This window comes from Caenorhabditis remanei, chromosome X (assembly GCF_010183535.1).
Source record: "Caenorhabditis remanei strain PX506 chromosome X, whole genome shotgun sequence".
In the NCBI taxonomy this organism is placed as follows: Eukaryota; Metazoa; Nematoda; class Chromadorea; order Rhabditida; family Rhabditidae; genus Caenorhabditis; species Caenorhabditis remanei.
Window position 1 is genome coordinate 6910864 of NC_071333.1, and position 19314 is coordinate 6930177.

Sequence of the window (19314 nt, forward strand, 5' to 3'; positions counted from 1 at the left end):
GCAACTCACACTGAAGAGTCGGTCAATGTTGCTGCTCCAGCTCCAGTGTCCCAGAAACCAACTGCTGATAGCATGGATTTCCTTGACTTTGTCACTCCAAAACCTGAAGAGGTCGCCAGTGCTCAGGAAGCTCATCCAGCTGTTTCAAAGCCATCTGAATCTGTTGATGACTTGGAGATCATCACCTATGACCAAATCATCGATGCACCATCATCCGAGCACAGCTTAACCACTCCGACCCAAGGTTCTCCACAACGTTCCACTCCAAGCCCAAACTCGGTGTTGCTCAATCGTTCTAAAAATCCGAAGAAAAAGCATCATCACAAGAAAAACAAGAAGCGCAGTGAAAGCGAAAAATCGCAAGAGCCAAGCAAAGAGGACTTGGAGTTCCTCGAGTTCCTGCACTCTGAGCCGAAGGAGGTTAGACATATGTCTGATATGCCGCTTTCAATAATAACAAACATTTGCGTGGAATCCCAAATCACTGAAAATAATTGAAAATCTCAAAACTTACCCAAACCGCTTCTCAGTTCCCTCACCTTTCAATGTGTGTCCATACAATTCTAAAATTTGTGTTTTAGTAGTAGTACTCATCATTAGTCAGCTACTTGGTTAGTTTTGGTTTCACTTTTTTGTTGGCTGTTGGAGAAATTGAGCTAATTAACTATTTCAGAAGGTCGAGGAATCTGCCCCAGCCGCTCCAACTGCGCCAGTCTCGAAGAAACCAACTGCTGATGATAACATGGATTTCTTGGACTTTGTCACAGCTAAGCCAGAGGTAAAACAAAAATTTTAGAGTTGCAGTTTCAAATTTCTGTTTTTCAGAAGTCGGAAGAGTCGGTTGAGGAGCACATCGAGGCACCAAAGATTGTTGAGCCAGTCCATGCTGAAGCTGAGGTAAGAGTAACTGACTGCACTTTTGCCGATGCTTGCAACAGTAGATAGTTTGCACTCACCAGCTGACATTTTCTCCTTCCGATGAATGTCTCAATGTCGTCGGTCAACTCAAAATTCCAATTGATTCTCATTTAGGTTGACTCAGATGTGGCACTAGATTCATTTGAAATAATAGACGTTCAAGAGATAGCAGAGTTGGTATCTGCACCGGAGAATGAGGAGGAGGTAGAAAATACATTGAGCTATACATAACAACAGTGTGAAGAACAAATTACCAGACACTCAGAATGAATACTAATTTTTGCTTATTATTTGAGAAAACTCACAGATTTCTCTTCTATCATTTTTTTATCCGATTGGTGCATCGATGACTCACTATAACTCTTTTTATTACCTGCTAACATTACAGAATGCTGGAAACAAAAAGAACAAGAATAAGAAGAATAAGAACAAGAAGAACAGTGAGAGTGAGGCCCAGGCAACAGCCGCTGAGCCAGTCAAGGAAACGACTCCGGAAGTTGTTGAGGAAGTTTTTGAGAAGAAGGTTGTCTCCCCAAGCACAGGAGCAGCTTCCTCAGCACCAGCCCACGCCCCAGCATCCAAGGTATCCCCAACTGCCCATTTCGATTGACCAGAGTGCCAACAATACACTCTTCCACTAAAATGTTAACTGTTCCTAATTTTCTCCGTTTCAGAAGAATAAGAAAAACAAGAAAAATAGCGAGAGTGAGGCACAGGCACACCCAGCCGCTGAGCCCGTCAAGGAGGTGACTCCAGAAGTTGTCGAGGAAGTTTTCGAAAAGAAGATTGTCTCCCCAAGCACTGAAGCATCTACCCCAGCATCTGCCCAAGCCCCAGCATCCAAGGTATCTCCAAGTCGAATGTCTTGAGTGCCAACAAAATACTCTTCCACTGAAATGTTTTAACATGTTCCTTAATTTTTTCTGTTTCAGAAGAATAAGAAGAACAAGAAGGGATCTGGAAATTCTGAGTCTCAAGATGCTGCTCCAGCACCAACTGTCGAGATTCCACAAAGCACCGTTGCTGGTGGAAAGGGATCTCCAGGAAGTGACAAGGAAAACTCTGGACTTACCAATGGATCTGCCAAGAAACAACAATCGGTTGAGGAATTGGACTATGAAGTTCCATCCCCGACCACCACTGAGACCTCTACTGATAAGAAGAACAAAAAGAAGAATAAGAAGGGAAAGAATTCGAACTCAATTTCTGAAAACGCAACCGTAATCGCTCATCTCGAACAAGACCACTTGGACCAATTGGCTGATGATGAGGTCCAAGCTATCACCAATGCTGCCGGATCTAACTCTCCACCAATTCAAGTTCATGAGGTCACCAGTTCCGAGCAACACGCTAATGGAAACACTAGTAGGTTTTCAAGAAAATTTTCTGTTTCATATTTTGAAATTTCAGTTGAGAAGAACACCACCATCGAGATTACTCAAGCCGTTGACGGATCCGATTTGTCCCAGACCCAATTCCAAAAGAACGTTGAGAAACTTGTCCAAGCCACACTTGCCAAGCACGACATTGTTGAGATCGACCCAACTGTGGTGAGTGTGTGCACTGGTTTCTATTTTACCAACTTTAACTTTTTCATTTTTCATTATTGTTGTGGAATGCAGTACACTCTGCCATACCTCACATAGTCTAGAATATCTATAGATTTTTGTTCTGATTGTTTTAGAAACTGCGCATCGATGCCCAACTCATCAAATTGTCGGAGAAGAAGGCGCCAGCTGTGGTTATGGAGCACGTCAACTACATCAAGCCATTGCCAATGGAACTCCACATCTCTCGCCCATCGGTAGTGTATTTGAAATCCCCTATAGATAGAACTAATTCAATTCCTTTTTTGGCTACTGTTCTGTTTAAGAGCGAGCATACCAGTTTTTAGTTTTCAGCAGTCTACACAAAGTTCAAACGTATTATTTCAAAGATAACCGTTTTATTTTCAGACCCCAAGCCGTGATCGTGTCTACAAGTTGCTTCCAAAGGACATCATCTTCTGTGCTGGACTCATTGATACCCACGGCGAGAACTACGCTGTAAGAAACTAAGACTTTAGTTCAACCAGTCAACAATTCCATTACTTTCAGGCCATGGCTGCTGACGAGCGCAACATTTTCAAGGATACCTCCCGTGCCCTCCAAAGAAAGATCCGCATCTTCAAGGTACGGTAACCACGCTCATTCAGAAAACTTTCAAAAATTCTAATCCTTTTCTGAAGTAGATATACATTAAAACGAACCTCGTTTATTTCAGGAATCCCCACACTACCACACCTACCTCCGCGCCAAGGAGCAAAACCGTCCGATCGAGGAAGTCATTGCTGCTGAGGGAATGTAAGCTGCCCATGAGCTGACTGTCAATGCCTTCAAGCTTTCCATGCAACCATTCCTCTGATCTTCAATGTCGGTTCACTGTATTCAGCACCGTTTCTACAAACCACTCAACTCATCCACAATAATTTCCGTTTGAGAACTCTTTTTTCCTATTCTGCCTCTGTCCCCCAATTTTTCTTCAATTGTTCCCCTATCTGCAATGGATAAATGACACAACAGTCGGAGTGATAACTGAGCTTTCAGCCCATCTTTTTTCGTTGTTTTCCCTTTCTTTTTATTTTATATCTTTACCTTTTCATGTTTAAATCTAAGTTTCAAATTCCCAATTCAAAAATTCTATGCCTCGACCGTTCTGTCTTTTGTCCTACGCAGATCCCACAACCCCCTATCTTATTTTTCAAACAAACCTGATGCTAATATAAATTTGACACGCATTTTTACTAATCCCCCGACAGAATCTCTTTCGTAGACACACATCCACTTAGATCCTCCGACACTCTATATTTACTCGTCCCTTCCTACTCGATTACAGCTTTGCGTTTGCTCGTCACTGATATGTTGTATCATTTGCATTAGTTGACATTTGTGTGTCTGATTTTTAAGTTCAGCGACCGGTTTGTCCATTTTTCATTTCTATCCTCTTCCTCTGTCCCAACCCCTAACGTTTCTTGTTCTGTTCTTTCCCCTTTGTCCTCAACCGTTTGTTTTCCTTTTTATTGTGTGACGTCTGACTATACCTTTGGCCGGTAGTTGTCTAGAAATGAGGTCGATGAGCTCTTCTTCTGAGCAAGTCGTCTCATTATCCCTGGCTCACCTGTCCATGTGGCGCGCTTAAGTGTATTGTAATTCGTTTTTTGAATTGCTCCGCCTAATGACACGCTTCAAGTTTGTAATAAAGTTTGTTAAAGAATCCAAATTTATGTTAACTATGAATATGGTCAAATTATCAACAACAAAATGAGAAATAGGATAAAAATTGAGCATCAATCTCTTCAAAAAAGTGAAACTTTTGGGAAACACGTCCCCGAGGTTCAACTGATTAGTTGAATAAAACATTGCTTCTTGTCAAAAACTCCTACACATTCAACAACAAGAATTTTTGATGCTTGTTTCATGAACAGATAGCACCAATGTACGTATCGGCACCGCGAATAGTGTGCTCCCAAATGATGAATCATAATGGAAATACATAGAGACCATTAACATTAGAAAGAGTCAAAGAAAAATGATAGATTTATTGTCGAACCGCCTTGACAGCTCATCAGTGTTTCTGCTTCGTTTTTTTGCAGTTTGGTCCGGCTCGGAATTGTTTCGAGAGAAAGGTGGTGAACTCTTAGATTGAGTGGTTGATGGTAAACAGCTCAAAACTACATTCAAACCAACCAATAGGAGGTAATTATAGAAAACTATCAAAGATGATCAGGTTAAAAATGGCAGGGTGAAATTAGAAATTTGGATAATACGCAGTCTTTGATGATGAAAAAAAATTGATAGGTTTAGATTTAGTGTTGTAACGTCAAATTTAAAATTTAGTGTTGTAACGTCAAATTTAAAATTTAGTGTTGTAACGTCAAATTTAAAATTTGTTGTAACCTGTCAAATTTAAAAATAGGGGCGAAAAAAAAGACACCTGATCTCGGGCGGGCTCGAACCGCCGACCTTCTGTGTGTTAGACAGATGTGATAACCGCTACACCACGAGACCGTTGATGGAAAACATAGTGAAATGTGTAGACGCTTAGACCGAAGATACGGTGAGAAATGAAAATAAAGAAATTTTTCTGTGTACAGCTAATCCAGTTCAATCCATCATTAAAGTAACGAAGTTTGCAGAAAAGTGCTTTTTACTTCTGCATGATTAGTTTGATAAAACAACATTTCATTTCAAAAACTTTCCCACAGTCGAAATTGTTTTTAGTGCCTGTTTCTTGAACAGATAACACAAATATACGTATCGGCACCGCGAATAGAGTGCTCCCAATTGATGAATGATAGTGGCGACTGGAAGTTGCGAGACACAATTGATATTGAAGAGAAAAAAGAAACATGATAAATTTATTACTGAGTCCTTGTGACACCTAATCATCAGCTTCGTCTTTCATTCCTTGTCTTCATTTTTTTTCGAAGTTTTGTCCTGTCTAATGTTGTTTCCGAGCGAAGCATGAAAAAATGTTCGATAATGTGATTATAAAAGTGAATTAGCTCAGAATCACATTTCGAATTCAATATAATCATTCTGGCCATTGAGCAAGTCATTTTAAGACTGCATAACATCAGCTTGACTCTTACAGGGCAAAACAGACAGAAATTTTTTGGATTTGTTCTAACTGAGAGTTTCCATATTTTTATCAGGCCGATTTAATTTTTTTTTTCCGTTTGTGACTTGATCTGAAACATACATTTCTTCTAACCAATTACTCTACTCGACACTTGTTACGATTGAATTTTCATATTATGCTTTGTCATGGAGCGGTAACACGAGCAAATTTTAGTAGGTAAAAATTTATTGATATTGAAGAATTTTGATTACAAAATAAGAAAAAAAGAAAAACATATAGTAGTAAGGTTAGCATTTAATTATTCCCAATGTTTGACTATCTTATATTCCGGTCTTTTGACGTCGAAGTTTGCGAGGACGGTGAAGTAGAATTTTGTTTGTTCCATACAGTGGTACTCCGGGAAGTCGCAGATGCTTGAAACGTGTTTGATAGTATTGTCTGTCAGATTAAACCACTTTTGCTCGAAATAGAAACTGAAAACTTTTATTTCATAATTCTTACTATGTACTGACTCTTACAACTTCCAGATCGGTAATTGGAATTGAAGTGCGTAAAGTTCGTACTCCGTGTCAAAAGTTCCACAGCTGTGAGTTATTTTGTAACCGAGCTCGAAGGTACTCTGAAAGTAAATCGTGCGGAAAGTTATTGTTATCGTGAGCACTTACATCAAACCATCCGTCATCCTCTTCCACCCCATCCAAAACATATCGGGCCGTTGTGATGTTTCCAGGAAGGCACTTGTGGTATCTGGCGATTTCTTCGGGTCTGGATCTGTAAATTATAATTTGTATGATTCAATAACTTTCACAGTTTAACTTACAGGGAATCCAGTTCGAGAGCTTGAATGGTGAAACACCATTCCGGGTCCTTCGCCTCGCAGACGACGGTTCCATTCAAGTAGAATCGGGTTGCTTCCACAGTGAGCATGAACAGCAATATGAGGAATATCGACTTCATGACGGAAGATGACAGATCCAAAAGCAGCAAGCGACCAAAGATATCAAAGTGTGTTGTAGCTGCCTTTTTATACTGGAATACGGTGGGTCACGCCACTGGTTGCTTTCGAGCTGTGATAAGAAGATAGCATTGTGAATTCGGAGTCTAGAATCAAAAAAAAAACTTCTGTGGTAGTGATAAGATGAAATTAGAGAGTCCAGACAATACATTGTTACAATGACATCTAACTATACGGCGAAATGCTTCGAGAGATAAACGGAACGAAATTCGTGGGCGTCGAAAAAGAAGAGGAAGAAGGTTCCGGAACTAAGACTGCAAAATGATCAGAATTGAGATCAAACTGGCAGATGGAGTTCAGCCGTCGTAGTTGGCGTGGTGGGCTATACTGTAATTCTGTTTTCTACTTTTTTTTTCTACCACACTAAAATCTGGCTCATCGGAGTTACCAAAGTTATTCACTGTTGAACTTGAAGTCTTCTGTGTTTCTGATTTTGTATAATTCTTATTTGAAAGTTTAGCCCTATCGAAATTCAGTATTCTATTTAGATTTATTCAAGTTTCTAAATCATGATGCATAAAAGAAACAAAAATTATAATTATAAAACATTACAAAATAAAACATGAAAAGTTAAAACAAAAACAATTAAAACCACAATGATTAACATAAATACTTTTGGAACAGTACCATACGGATCACAAGGGCGCAGATGGGATGTGATAATTAATATAAACAGGATATTCTGGATAACAAAGGGAGCGTTTGCAATAGCGTTCACGTATCACTAGTCGGGATTTGAAGTACATCAGCAGCTCTTCACGGAAGTTCCTAAAGTAATAATTTCAGTTTGTAACAATTCATCTTCTTATTTTAGGGAGATGCGAATGAGAAGAGTAAATCAATAATCTTCCACGGCAAGGTGCACAATGATGATGGACAAGTAAGAAACTTCAAAAAATAAGGTGGAAGTTTAGATTCAGTGTTGTGACATTTCAGTCTTGTCGCATTTAAAAAGAGAAAAAAGACAACTGATCTCGGGCGGGCTCGAACCGCCGGCCTTCTGTGTGTTAGACAGATGTGATAACCGCTACACCACGAGACCGCTGATAAAGAAATACATGGAAAAGGTAGACACTTAAACAGAAAAGAAAATGTCAAAAGAAGATGATTCTGATTAAAAAACCTGGGGAGTTTTCGTTTGCATTCCGCTGTTACTCGGGCAATGGACTTTTGATTTTCCCAGGACAATTTTCCAGATTTCACATTTTTGACTGGACCAGTCTACTTTGAATATTGTTTCAGTTTAAATGTTTCAGCTTTGAAATAAGCTCAACTATTTTATTTAATTTATTCAAAGCTTAAGAAAGTGAAAGTGACTAGCAGTTCAAATCTGATTTTCATTGTCAATATTATAAGTTGTTTTGCCGCCAGATTTGTGAACAAGATGAATGTTGGAGATCACCATTTTTTGACTGATTGCTTTACACATATCGTATACAGTGAGCAGTGCAATCTGAAAATATTCTTGAAAACATATTCTAAATGTATAGATCACTCTTACCGTGCAAGCTGTGAGAGCTTCCATTTCAACTCCAGTGTTACCACCACATTTTGCAGTAGAAATACAGTGAAGTTGAGCGTTTTTTAGATCATGTTCAAAAATGGTGTTGACAAAATCAAGACGTATAGGATGACATAATGGAATCAGGTTTGCAACTTGTTTTGCACCCAGAATGCTGGCAATCTATAAAATTTGAGGCACCAGCTATCGATATGTAAGTGAATGGTTTTACTTTGGCTACGGTCAACACATCGCCTTTTTTGATAGTATTTTGGGAGATTTGAAGTGATATTTCTGGAGTTAACTGAAATTTAACCATATTTTGTTTAGAAATCTTGATATAGAATAACTCACAATAATTGTCCCTTTTGCTACAGCTGTTCTTATAGTGATTGATTTATTTGAAACATCTACTTGTGTTGCCCGGCCATTGTTGTCAACATGAGTGAGTACGGGAGAATCGGAATAAACTGAAAAGAAAATTCTGATAAGACTAATTAGAAAACAGCTGAGTCGGCCAAAAAAAGATGTGCTGAAACACCGAATGCTCTCATGTGAGAAAATACACATTGTGGGAAAATCAACCTGGTGGTGTTGTAGAATAATGTCGAAATTGAATACTAGAGAAGTGAGATGAAGAAGCCAAGTGACTAAAGTGAAGCGAACTAGAAGATAAGTGCCCAAGTGGAGAAATAGGAATAGATGAATGAACTGAAAAGAAACAAGCTGAAAGAAGGGAAACGGTCCGAATCATCGGTGTACCCAAAGTCAACCGCCGATAAGAATCATCGGTCGATTTGGCAAGTTTTTGAGAGCGTCCATTCCTGAAAACTGAAACTTTTGAGCTTCTGAAAAATGATTGTGTTATGAAACATACCGGCATGCCTGGCTTTTTTGTTGTTTACAGCCTTTTGAATGATTTCAGAAAGTTGTTCATCCGTGTCACCGCCACGAATTTTATCGCGAAGGCTCACTTCGGAGTTACCATGAAGGCACACCTAAAAATTGAATATATTATATAGTGGAGAAAAAATGAGTGTTTTTATTTCAAAAAAAGTTGTTTCATAGATTTCTTGTGGTCAAGCGCAATCAAGATAGTTGTATGAGACAGCTGCTTGTATGATATTGTAAAGCTAAACTTTTTTTTGAATATTTTTCCGAATTTAAAGCTTTGTTTTTGACAATTCAGTATAGCTAATAGCTAAACTTGTCAGAATGGATTTGATCAAAACATTTTTGTTAAAACTTGTGTTTTTTCAACTTAAAAAATAAGAAAAAGACGTAGTGAAAGGATAGTGAAAAAAAGCAAGGCGATGACGAACGGAAAAGATGGCTTCGCACAATCTTATGTTATACATTACATCTCGCCTCATTCTCTCGCTCAGATTTCCAAAAGATGAGTTTGTTGTTATTGAGATTGAAACCGAGAGAAGAGAATGCAATAAGAAGAGAGTGCAAGGAACACAAAAACACACACGAAGAAACGAGCGAAATCATCGGCGTCCTTGGCATTTTGCGTGGAAGGACAAAGTATGAGCTATAATGAGGATGTCATGTGAAATGTTCGCGCCGAGATTCTCCCCCGATGAAAATCGAGATTGCATGCAGAAAGTAAGTCGGGAGAGAACAAACTCAAATTGTGAGTGAACTTACTTTCAGGTTCCCATCTGCAGTTATTCTCAACCGATTGCATGTGTTACAGAAATGATCTGTCATTGAGGTGATGAATCCAAACTGTCCTTGATATCCTTCAATCTTGTAAGCTTTTGTCGTGTCATTTGGCGAATCCGATAACCGAATAACATCTTCTCCAAACTTTTCCACTATCAAATTCAACATCTCGCGATAGCCAAAAAACTGATCATTCTTGAACTCATTTCCTCCAAATGGCATGAATTCAATAAACCGAACGTCTAGATTACGGTCACGAGTGAGATTCACGAAATCAACAATTTCGTTCTCATTTTGATGTCTGATCACAACGACGTTGAGCTTCACTTTTGGAAAATAGCTTCTTGCAAGCTCGATAGATTTCCAGACTTTGTCAAAGCCATCTCTTCTTGTCATTTTTGCAAACTTCTGTCTTTCCAAAGAGTCAATACTGATATTTATCTGAAAATCGATATTTCAGAATATGATGTTGTTGTTTCGAAAACAATCTCACCTTTGTAAGTCCCGCATTTTTCAGGTCGGGTAGAAATCTCGGCAGAACCAACCCGTTCGTCGTGATACCCACGTCTTTGATACCCGGCGTGGAAGCGATTCCTTCTGAAATCTCTCTACTTGGAAACAATCTGTAAAAACTCGAATATTTACCGACAATTTGCACAATGTCCTTTCGAATAGTTGGCTCTCCACCTGTTAGTCTGATTTTGTCGATTCCATGCCTGGCGAATAGTTTGACTAACTTCAGTATTTCATCATTTGTTAGCATCTTGTCTTTTGGCTTCAGTGGGACACCTTCAGCAGGCATACAGTACAAACCTAAAAAAGGTAAATCAAGTAAGTTCAGAACTTCAAGGAAACATACATCTGAAGTTACATTTTTCTGTGAGTGAGATCCTTAAGTAAGTATGTTCTCTCATAAACATATCGAAGAACGGTGGGTGTCCTTTTATATGTTCAATCTGAAGAAAAACCACTTGGTTCGCATCTTCCGGGGGAAGAAAATCAAAAATACCTCTTTCATTCTCAGTTGAACCGCTTTCCTCTTCTCATCTGGCGTCAATACTTTGAGTGGCTGCTCATGTTCTCTCAATGGAACCGTCAAACTTTTCACAAGTTCCTCTGTTGTAGACTTCGTCCTGGTAGCTGACCATTGTACTAGCTTCTTACCGAGCTGACGATTCATAATTTCTGAGAAAGATTCATATTGAAGTTTAGTAATCAAGTGAAACACATTTAAAAGAAAAGAGAGAAAAAGAGACATTTGAAAAACAAAGTAAATGAGAAGAAAAAAGAAGAGAATGTTGTAAACTGCGAGGATGGGGCTCCAGTCTGATCACACTGAATGAAAAATAACCGCGTGGCTACAAAAATCACTTTTTCGAATGTGTGGAGGTGGAACGACGAGAATGTTTTGTCATCATCAACACATATAACATTGATTTGCAATTCAATTTCTGAATAGTATATTTTGTATAGATTGCCAACCCCTAAAGAATGAAAGATCAACGAAGCGAACAGATAGAAGAGAGAGAGATGATCAAAGATAGTTTTGTCAATAGAAGAATCTGGAAAATTTAATAATACTGAAAGGCCTGATGGAATCTTGGGGAAGTTGGTTTGATCAAACAAGATAAGGGATAAAGAAAATGTGTTTGATCTGGAATCTGCAAAAATTCAAGGAATTTTTAATGAAGTGGTACAGTACGACGTTGGTTGTGATTATCGTGTCAACTATGCTCAACAAAAAAGACCATAGAAAGTTATTTCTGATGTTCATACTGGGAGCCTGAAAAAAATGCAATATCAATATCATGCCATGAAAACATAAACTATCTAGAAACAAAAAGAAAAAGGCATTGTATCTTTTTCCTTATTCCATGACAAGGTTGTCTAGCCAACAACACGCAATTCAACGATGATCGGTAAGTGTGCTCCCTTATTTCATGCTGCTCCTTACAAAAAATAGTTTTATTGCCCTTGGCCCATCTGCACACCCCGTGTCTTTCTCTTCTTCTGTCTGCTGACCCCTGTAATTTGTACGTTGTATAATAAAGTGTAGATGGGGTGAGACATAGAGCGTCTCGCAAGTAAAGGGCACTTGATGAACATTTACAACATATAAAGTTGTTACAGCTGGCATCTTCAATCTTGGCGCTCGACGACCCTCTCTGCTTGGTATGAAGATATGGACTTGGAGACGTAAGTTTGATTCTTTTTTGAAAAATGGATTTGTATGATGTCATGCGACAGATGTATTGGGTTGGTTCTGGGAAGGGCTGGGATTGGAAGGAGGATGTACAAACAGACAAATTATTTTTTATAATCTTGTTAAAACCATTTTTCATATACTTGATTGAAAAAAAAGGCGTTTTGCAACTTCATTCGAGAATTCCCTCACTTTCGTTCTGTTTCTCCTTCATTTTAAGAAAAAAACAATGGAATGTGCTAGAGACGAGTTTGTCTACCAATCCAAGTTCCCATTGGAACCAGCACCAATACCGGCCCAAACACTTGAAATCAACGGACATAAATATGTTCTTAATCATCGTTTCAAGAGTATCAAAATCGGTGAGTGCCCCTGTCATAGTGATTTCTATCCATTTTCAAAATGACCTCGAGAAGCGCAATCCAAAGTATTGTTATGCGGTCAGCGGTGTTTTTTTGGAGGTGAACGGAACGGAAACCTTAGACATTCGTCATGCTTGTGTGTTGTGTCGCGTGTCTCTTTGTGCCAAAAAACTTTGCCAGATGTTGAAAGGTTAGCGTTGACTTCTGTTTATAAAGGGGAAATATTTTTTGTATTACAAACAATTCGAATCACTAGAGTGAGCTTCCATGGGGATTATTAGGAATGGTGGGTTGCTGTTTAAATGTATTGGTACTGTCATTTCCTTCCTTATATCAAAAATTGTTGATCATGTAAAAATTTTTAACAAAAAGGTGCCGTATTTTTTTTTGTGTTGTCTCAATAAGAAACATTTTTGTCCATAAACATGAGTCACCTCAATTCGGCGCTTTGGAATGAAATTTGTTTTTAAACTAGACATAGTTCCGGGAGCAAGGAAGTTATTCCAAATTTTGAACGAAATGAGCGCTAATTACTTTAAATCTGATTATTTGTTTCATCAGAGAAACATTTGGAAAATTTGTAAGTGCCATCTAAAATTCAAATCAGCTTCAAATATTAAAGGAAACGATAAGTATGTTAACCGCATCCCTCACCACAGAGTGATTGTTGAAATGTCAACAGTATTCTCTCTTTCTTTTTCTTTCTCATCTTTTTTTCCACAATCAGAATAGTCGCCTCAGAATGGCACAAACCTTAAAAGCGGTTTTTGGTTTTGTTTCACTCTCGTCAGTTTTCTTCTCACTCCACTCGGCGCCATTGCCCGGGTAATGTACATAATCATACGCACGCAGCATACCAAAGAGGGGGGCTCTTATCACTTGCACAACTTTTTCAAAAGCCCTGTCTTGCTTCTTTCCATGAACTTAACTGTACGCTTGATTGCCCGTTGTGTGCATTTTATTTCATAGCTAATAATTTTGAACCGAGAAAAAGTGCTCTGCCTTTTTTGTTTCATTCTTTTCTTATGACACATGTAGATGATAACTTATAATCGTTATAAGGGGGAATGTGCCAGAAATGTGTGAGGGTAAACAAATAAACTGTTTTTATAGCTCACATTCCTTTCTGGGTGTTTCCTTGACTTTCTGAAGTTTTTTTTAGACAATTTAAAGTAATTTATAGTTGTAATCTTGATCAACAAAGAAGTAATCAACAAAAAAGGCGCTAAAAACTTAAGAGTTTATCATTTATATTTTCAAAACCAACAAAAAGTGGTTTGGCAGGCAAGTGTTATCTTTTAACAGGCCTCACATAAAAATCTTGCGAAACGAAACGTTTTGACGCATTAAATTCAAATCTTGAAACATTTCCATTTTCCAACTTTAATTGATTATTTTCAAATGACTTAAAATTCGGTGTTTCAGTCTCCCATCGGTATCCACCAGTCATTCCGATGTCGGTCGACGAACAAGCGGTACCACCGGAAGTTTCGCCTTCAATGGCTGCCAACATTCCACAAATGGTGCATGATCAGCTCGCCAACCAATTTTTGCCAGGTACTTATTCGGAAATTATAGAAATTTAAATTAATTACGTTTCAGCTTCAAAAAACCTTGGACAGTGTGGAATGCACTTGCTGAAGACATATTACAGTGAGTTCTATTAAAAAACAGTTTTTAGGTTTAATATGTAAATTAAAAACGTAATGTTTGAATTGCAGTGTTTCAAGAAGCGCTGTCCAATTATTGTGATGCCACTCACAAGCTCATCATGTCCGCGGACACTGCCGGACATAAATCGAAGCAAGAGGCCAGAGAGCTGTCGAAAGTTTTCAAACAATTCGTACAAGGAGTCAATGCTCATCAGAAAGTCGTAAGTTGCGTTATCTACTATAGTTATGAATATATCAAACAGAAACAATATCATAAAGACGACTAAACAGAAATTATTATAGATCACGGAGTTTGACGCATTGGCGCACAAGGTTCATGACTACAGTAATAAGGAAAAGGAGAAGTTGAAGGCCGAATTCGCAGAGTACAAATCAAAGGAGAAGAAAATAATGAAAAGAAAAAATGGGGAAACCGAGCAAGATATTACTGCTTTCCATAGAAAGGAAGCTGCTAACTGGGCTAAACAACAGGAAATGAGATACAAGTTTTTCAATGAGAAACTTCATTCGTGGATCAATGGGTATGTTTTTAAAAAAATTCAGATTTTGGTTAATTTAATTTAATTTAATTTTTCAGCTACATTGAAATTGGAAAACTGTATCAATCGGAAACTGTTATTGCTAATCCAGTTGTTGGAGGTGTTGTTGCTGCTCCTGCTCCACAACCTGAGCATCACGAAGACTGGCATCACGAACTCCACCAAGATGCTGCTGTAGTTGCTGCTGAGGAAGCTAAAGAGAAAGTCGCAGCGGTACAAAAATTGGTTGTGAGGATGACATACATATTTGCTATTTTCAGACCGTTACTGAGGCCACCCAAGACAGCCGATCAAACTCTACATCATCAGTAGCCACCACACTAGAGGAGCTTCCACGTAGAGACACAATTGACAACACCGGAGTGACACTTGTGAGTAATCATCGTCGTCAGTCTATTGAGGTACCAGTAACAATAATTTATTTGAAAATTTTATACCACAAATGGCTTTTAAGATTCAACCTGTCCCACAACCAGCTCCGCGTCCGATTTCGACTTACAATGCTCCCCCTGTCCTCCCACCAAAACCAATCGAACAGCATTATGTTCCAATTCGCAGTCAGCCTGTTTCAGCAACACGTCATGACGAAGGCACTTACGCCCCTCGTCCTCCTGTTGTCGCCGAGGTAAGTATCATGTGTAATCATCTTCTCCTCCCTTCGAGTTATTTGTCCAGTTTGATAGAATGATGCGTTTCCAGCAAGTGCCTCAACAGCCTGTAAACAGTGCTCCAGGAGGTGTCCGTCGTGCCGGTAACACTATTCCAGGAGCAGTAAATGTCTTTGGATTTGCTAACCAATCGAATGCTCAGCCGAATATCCGTTATACTCCAGTCCAGGTGAGTACACATTTTGATTGTCATGTTTTTTGAAGAGAAATTTCCAATGAAACGTGTTATAATTCTTTCAGAATGGCACGCCTTATCAAGTTGTGACTCGCGAGAATATTCCTGTAGGCAGAGTCGTCGATAATCCAGTGACAGAAGAACAAATGAATGTTAAGAAGTGAGAAAAAACAAAGTATTAAAACAATGAAAAACAAAACGAATTTTCAGATTCCATGTCGATTCCAATTATGTCCCAATGGCTGCTCCATCTCATCAATCACAACAACAACATCAATACCATAGTCGTGCTGAGAGTACAGATATTTCGGTTCCATCGTATTTCAATCCGTCCCAATACGGCAGTATTTTGATTGTCAACGATGATTTCAATGCATCTTCAGGAGAACAAATGACTGTGAATCGTGGAGATAAGGTGAGAAGCGTTTCATTTGCTCAAATGACGGATTCTAGCCTAACTTTCACATGATTATTACCAATAATGGTTTTTCTCATCACTGATTCAATTTAGTTTCAAAATCGATTGAAATTTGTTTGAAGTTTAGATCAAAAAAGTATCAAAAACTTTTGTTATCACCTCTTCCTTTTTATTATTGAGATGCTTAACACTCGCCTGTTTATCAAAAAAACTAACATGTCAACAATGTGTTTCAGGTGATACTTCTTAAATGCGGATCACGTGGATGGGTGTTTGTCAGAGATTCAATTTCTAACAGAACCGGATGGGTTCCGGAACCATATGTCAATCCATAATCTACTCAACACTATTCTATACTAATCTCAAATGTTGTAACTCTCGGTCCTTTCCCAAAATCACGCCTTACTTTTTGATCCAATTTCCTGAAAACTCCCCATCACACAGTTCACAGCTTTCCATTGTCCCGATACTTTCCCCTTAATCTTGTCAGCCACTTTTTTTTTTCGTGATTGCCATTTTCACTTGCTATATGTATTCATTTATTCCCTCCCAGTCACATCTTCCTTCATTCATTCATTTCCTCTTTTTTCAAATATTAATTCTTTATTCACTCCAAAACAAATATAAAAAACATGCAAAAAAAGCGGAGAAGGATTATTCATTGCTTAATATTTGCGTCACTTTAGTGATAGAAAATAAATGTCTTGGAGAAATGAGAGAATTTTCAGAGGGAATTGGGAGAAGGATGCTACCTGATGCAAATGCAAGCTATTGACGAAATTTTGTTTTGCAAGTACCACGAATAATGGGAAAAGCGAGAAATTTGAATGCAACGGGACAATATCAGGTTGGGAGTTTAATGGTAATATTTTTCAGTAGTAACCTTCTTAGACAAAAGCATAAGTATATAATTTAAGCACTGAGAAGACCATTGTTGTCTTCTTCTTTGCAGTTACGCATGGCTTCCTCCAAAAATCCTGGAAAAGAATTATGCCATGTTTTTTTTACTATTCAATTGCTAATTACCTCTTTTCATTTCACGAACAATAACAGTCATCAGTTTGTTCCATCCCAAACGAGCCAAACAGTTCTCACCACTGTACACATTGTTTGCATCGGCGATCTGAATGGTTATGGGATAAGTATCTGATCCAAGTGCACAAAATATGTACCCCTACCGGGATTAGGTTGGTATCCGTGTCAACCTTTCCATTGGCGGTTCCATTGCTGTTGGTCTCATCTTTTTCCTTTGAGCTGTCGGTGGCTCCAGTAGTGACTTGGTCGACAGTGACCTTCTTGAATACGAGCCAGTTATCGGCTCCAAAGTTGACTCCTCTGTAGAAGTGAATCTGTCCGATACGGTGAGCCATATCGTAGACACTGGATATCGGGCAAAATCCAAGAGATCCGACAGCTGTGTCGAGGAAGTTTTGAATACGGTGAGCCTAAAACTTTTTTGCTATCAGGGTATAAATAATAATAATTCATTACCTGAAGATGGAATTCCTTGCTTTGATTCAAAGCACGAATATCCAGGCTTTCACTTTGAATTCCGAAGTACTCCGCAAACTTCGGACGCTTTTCAATCAAAGTCTGGAGAATTTTCTTTCCAACATTGTCGGTCTTCGCACTGCAAATTCCTATTTCAAAATATTATTATGCGAGGGTTAATGGACAGCGATGAAAACCTAATACGTGTTGAAGCCAGGCTAAGACGTAACGCGTGATGCTTTTTTAATGAAATTCAGTTTACTTGTGACATTCTTAAGAATGATGTCTGGAATTTAATTGGTTCGAGCAATAAAAACAAAACAACACATTATGTGACACGAGGGACGGTGACCATTGTTTTCTTACAGATTCCAAAAATATTTTACATAAAGATTTTCGATCTTTCATTTATTTTCAGAACAACTTCAGCTTGATTTACTACACAAACGCTAGGAAATTAGTAAACTCACCGAACCCAAACATCTCGAATAGCCGCGACTTCTTCATCCGACATCTCGGTGGTCATTCGTTTCTTGCTACTGCACAAACCCATTATTAACTGATTTTTCAAGTCTGAAACTTGGAAAATCGATTCAGGATTCAGTTCTAGATAAATAAAAATAAGAGCTTCGAATGAATAATAATATGAGAACGGAAATGTCACGATTACCTATAAAATGAGCGCCAGAATATCAAGGCTTTCACACCAAAACTTCGTCCCCTCAATGAATAATTCATTTTGGTAGAGGGAGTGAAGTTAGAAGTGAAGAAATTGAAGACGAGGAGTATTCCAGGTACATATCACCACGTTCTACTTCATGAACTTATTCCGACTTTGCATTTTTTCACATTTCATATAACATTTAGTTCGATGGTTTTAATACATTCTAATCGGTGGAGGTGGAATAAGTGATGTGAGAAGAAAAATGGGAGTTCACATATTGCAAATTTTAACTTTAAAGTGGGAGGAGTTTGTATTTTAGCTCAAGTTCCTTATTCAGATCTGCCGACAACTCAATTACAGAATAGAAAACGTTTTACAAAACAAAACGGATGAAGAGCAAAGGTTTATTCCTCAAAAAGTACTCATCAAAAATCTGAATTCAAATATTTATCATTTCGAAGTTCGAAATACGCTATCTTATTCATTCATGGTCTGAAATATTAATTGTTGTCAGGTCGTATGAAATAGTTTAAAATAGCGGTCGTGACTTACACGGGTTGCCGTTCTTGAGGTTTTGCATGCTAGTTTTTGGACCTAACCTCTAAAACACCAAAAATCTGGTAAAATTTCATTTCATTGAGTGAATGAAACGAGGACTATAAAAAACCTAAAACTCATTTTCACTCTTCCACTTCTAGACTGAAAGATGTGTTGACCTATTCACAGAATGAAATTTTTTGAAACTCTATAAGGGCGGCGGAAAAAATCTCTTAAAGTTAATTGAGTTTTCTGACAACTGACCCACACAAAAAAAAGAAAGAAAAAGAAAAATGGCAGAGAATAATATAAAAAATAAGAAAAATGTCTCGTGGTGTCTGAAATGAATGAAAGAAATAAGAATGAGAAGGATTCTGCCGATTGGATTGCATTTTACCGGAATGAATAGGCGGGGTTCGGGGTCCGCGTGGATTACCGATTTAGTTCTAATTCCAGAAAATAATTAGAAACGATGTGTCAACTGGTAGCCAATTAAAGTGGAATTAAGGACGTCACTCGTCGTTGGCTTCTATAGAACAACTAAAGCTTCTTTTCTGATTGATACGTATACAGACATCTATTCAACACACAAAAGGACTTTGAATTTCTTCTCGATGCTTCCATCTCGACCTTTGGAAGAAACAAGAAACAAAAAGAAAAAAGAAAAAGAAGAGAAAATGAAATGAATTTTACCACCAATCCTGGAGTACGGAAATTACATTGTGATGGATGGAAGAAAAGTGTGGAAACAAAGTAATTGTTGAGAAATAAGAGGGAGATGCACTTGAATTCGAGTTTAGGTCCAAACTCGAGTTGAAAGTTGAGGAAGTTTATAATACCGCACAAGGAAATGGTAATT

General features: G+C 38.3%; 5 protein-coding genes across 5 annotated transcripts; 1 reads left to right on the forward strand and 4 right to left on the reverse strand.

The window, feature by feature from the left end:
* Positions 1-185: 185 nt before the first annotated feature.
* Positions 186-3305, reverse strand: GCK72_023320 (uncharacterized protein; the record flags this gene model as incomplete). Its single annotated transcript, XM_053735343.1, has 6 exons — positions 186-295; positions 730-886; positions 1300-1555; positions 1641-1809; positions 2876-2961; positions 3205-3305. The coding sequence occupies 6 exons, from the start codon at positions 3303-3305 to the stop codon at positions 186-188; spliced, it is 879 nt and encodes a 292-aa protein (XP_053578909.1).
* Positions 3306-5836: 2531 nt separating this feature from the next.
* On the reverse strand, positions 5837-6495 carry GCK72_023321 (uncharacterized protein; the record flags this gene model as incomplete). The annotated part of the gene is made up of 4 exons (XM_003106567.2): positions 5837-6011; positions 6057-6157; positions 6204-6309; positions 6359-6495. 4 exons carry the CDS (start codon positions 6493-6495, stop codon positions 5837-5839), a joined length of 519 nt encoding a protein of 172 aa, XP_003106615.2.
* A 1382-nt stretch (positions 6496-7877) lies between these two features.
* On the reverse strand, positions 7878-10905 carry GCK72_023322 (uncharacterized protein; the record flags this gene model as incomplete). The annotated part of the gene is made up of 11 exons (XM_053735344.1): positions 7878-8006; positions 8055-8237; positions 8287-8358; positions 8409-8524; positions 8828-8878; positions 8932-9052; positions 9708-10166; positions 10219-10322; positions 10371-10538; positions 10585-10681; positions 10735-10905. 11 exons carry the CDS (start codon positions 10903-10905, stop codon positions 7878-7880), a joined length of 1671 nt encoding a protein of 556 aa, XP_053578910.1.
* A 1252-nt stretch (positions 10906-12157) lies between these two features.
* Positions 12158-16098, forward strand: GCK72_023323 (uncharacterized protein; the record flags this gene model as incomplete). The annotated part of the gene is made up of 12 exons (XM_003106668.2): positions 12158-12290; positions 13716-13847; positions 13893-13943; positions 14012-14163; positions 14246-14484; positions 14541-14715; positions 14763-14903; positions 14957-15127; positions 15202-15339; positions 15411-15505; positions 15556-15760; positions 16000-16098. The coding sequence occupies 12 exons, from the start codon at positions 12158-12160 to the stop codon at positions 16096-16098; spliced, it is 1731 nt and encodes a 576-aa protein (XP_003106716.2).
* A 577-nt stretch (positions 16099-16675) lies between these two features.
* Positions 16676-17807, reverse strand: GCK72_023324 (uncharacterized protein; the record flags this gene model as incomplete). Its single annotated transcript, XM_053735345.1, has 5 exons — positions 16676-16740; positions 16790-16886; positions 16936-17208; positions 17255-17393; positions 17725-17807. 5 exons carry the CDS (start codon positions 17805-17807, stop codon positions 16676-16678), a joined length of 657 nt encoding a protein of 218 aa, XP_053578911.1.
* Between the last annotated feature and the right edge of the window lie 1507 nt (positions 17808-19314).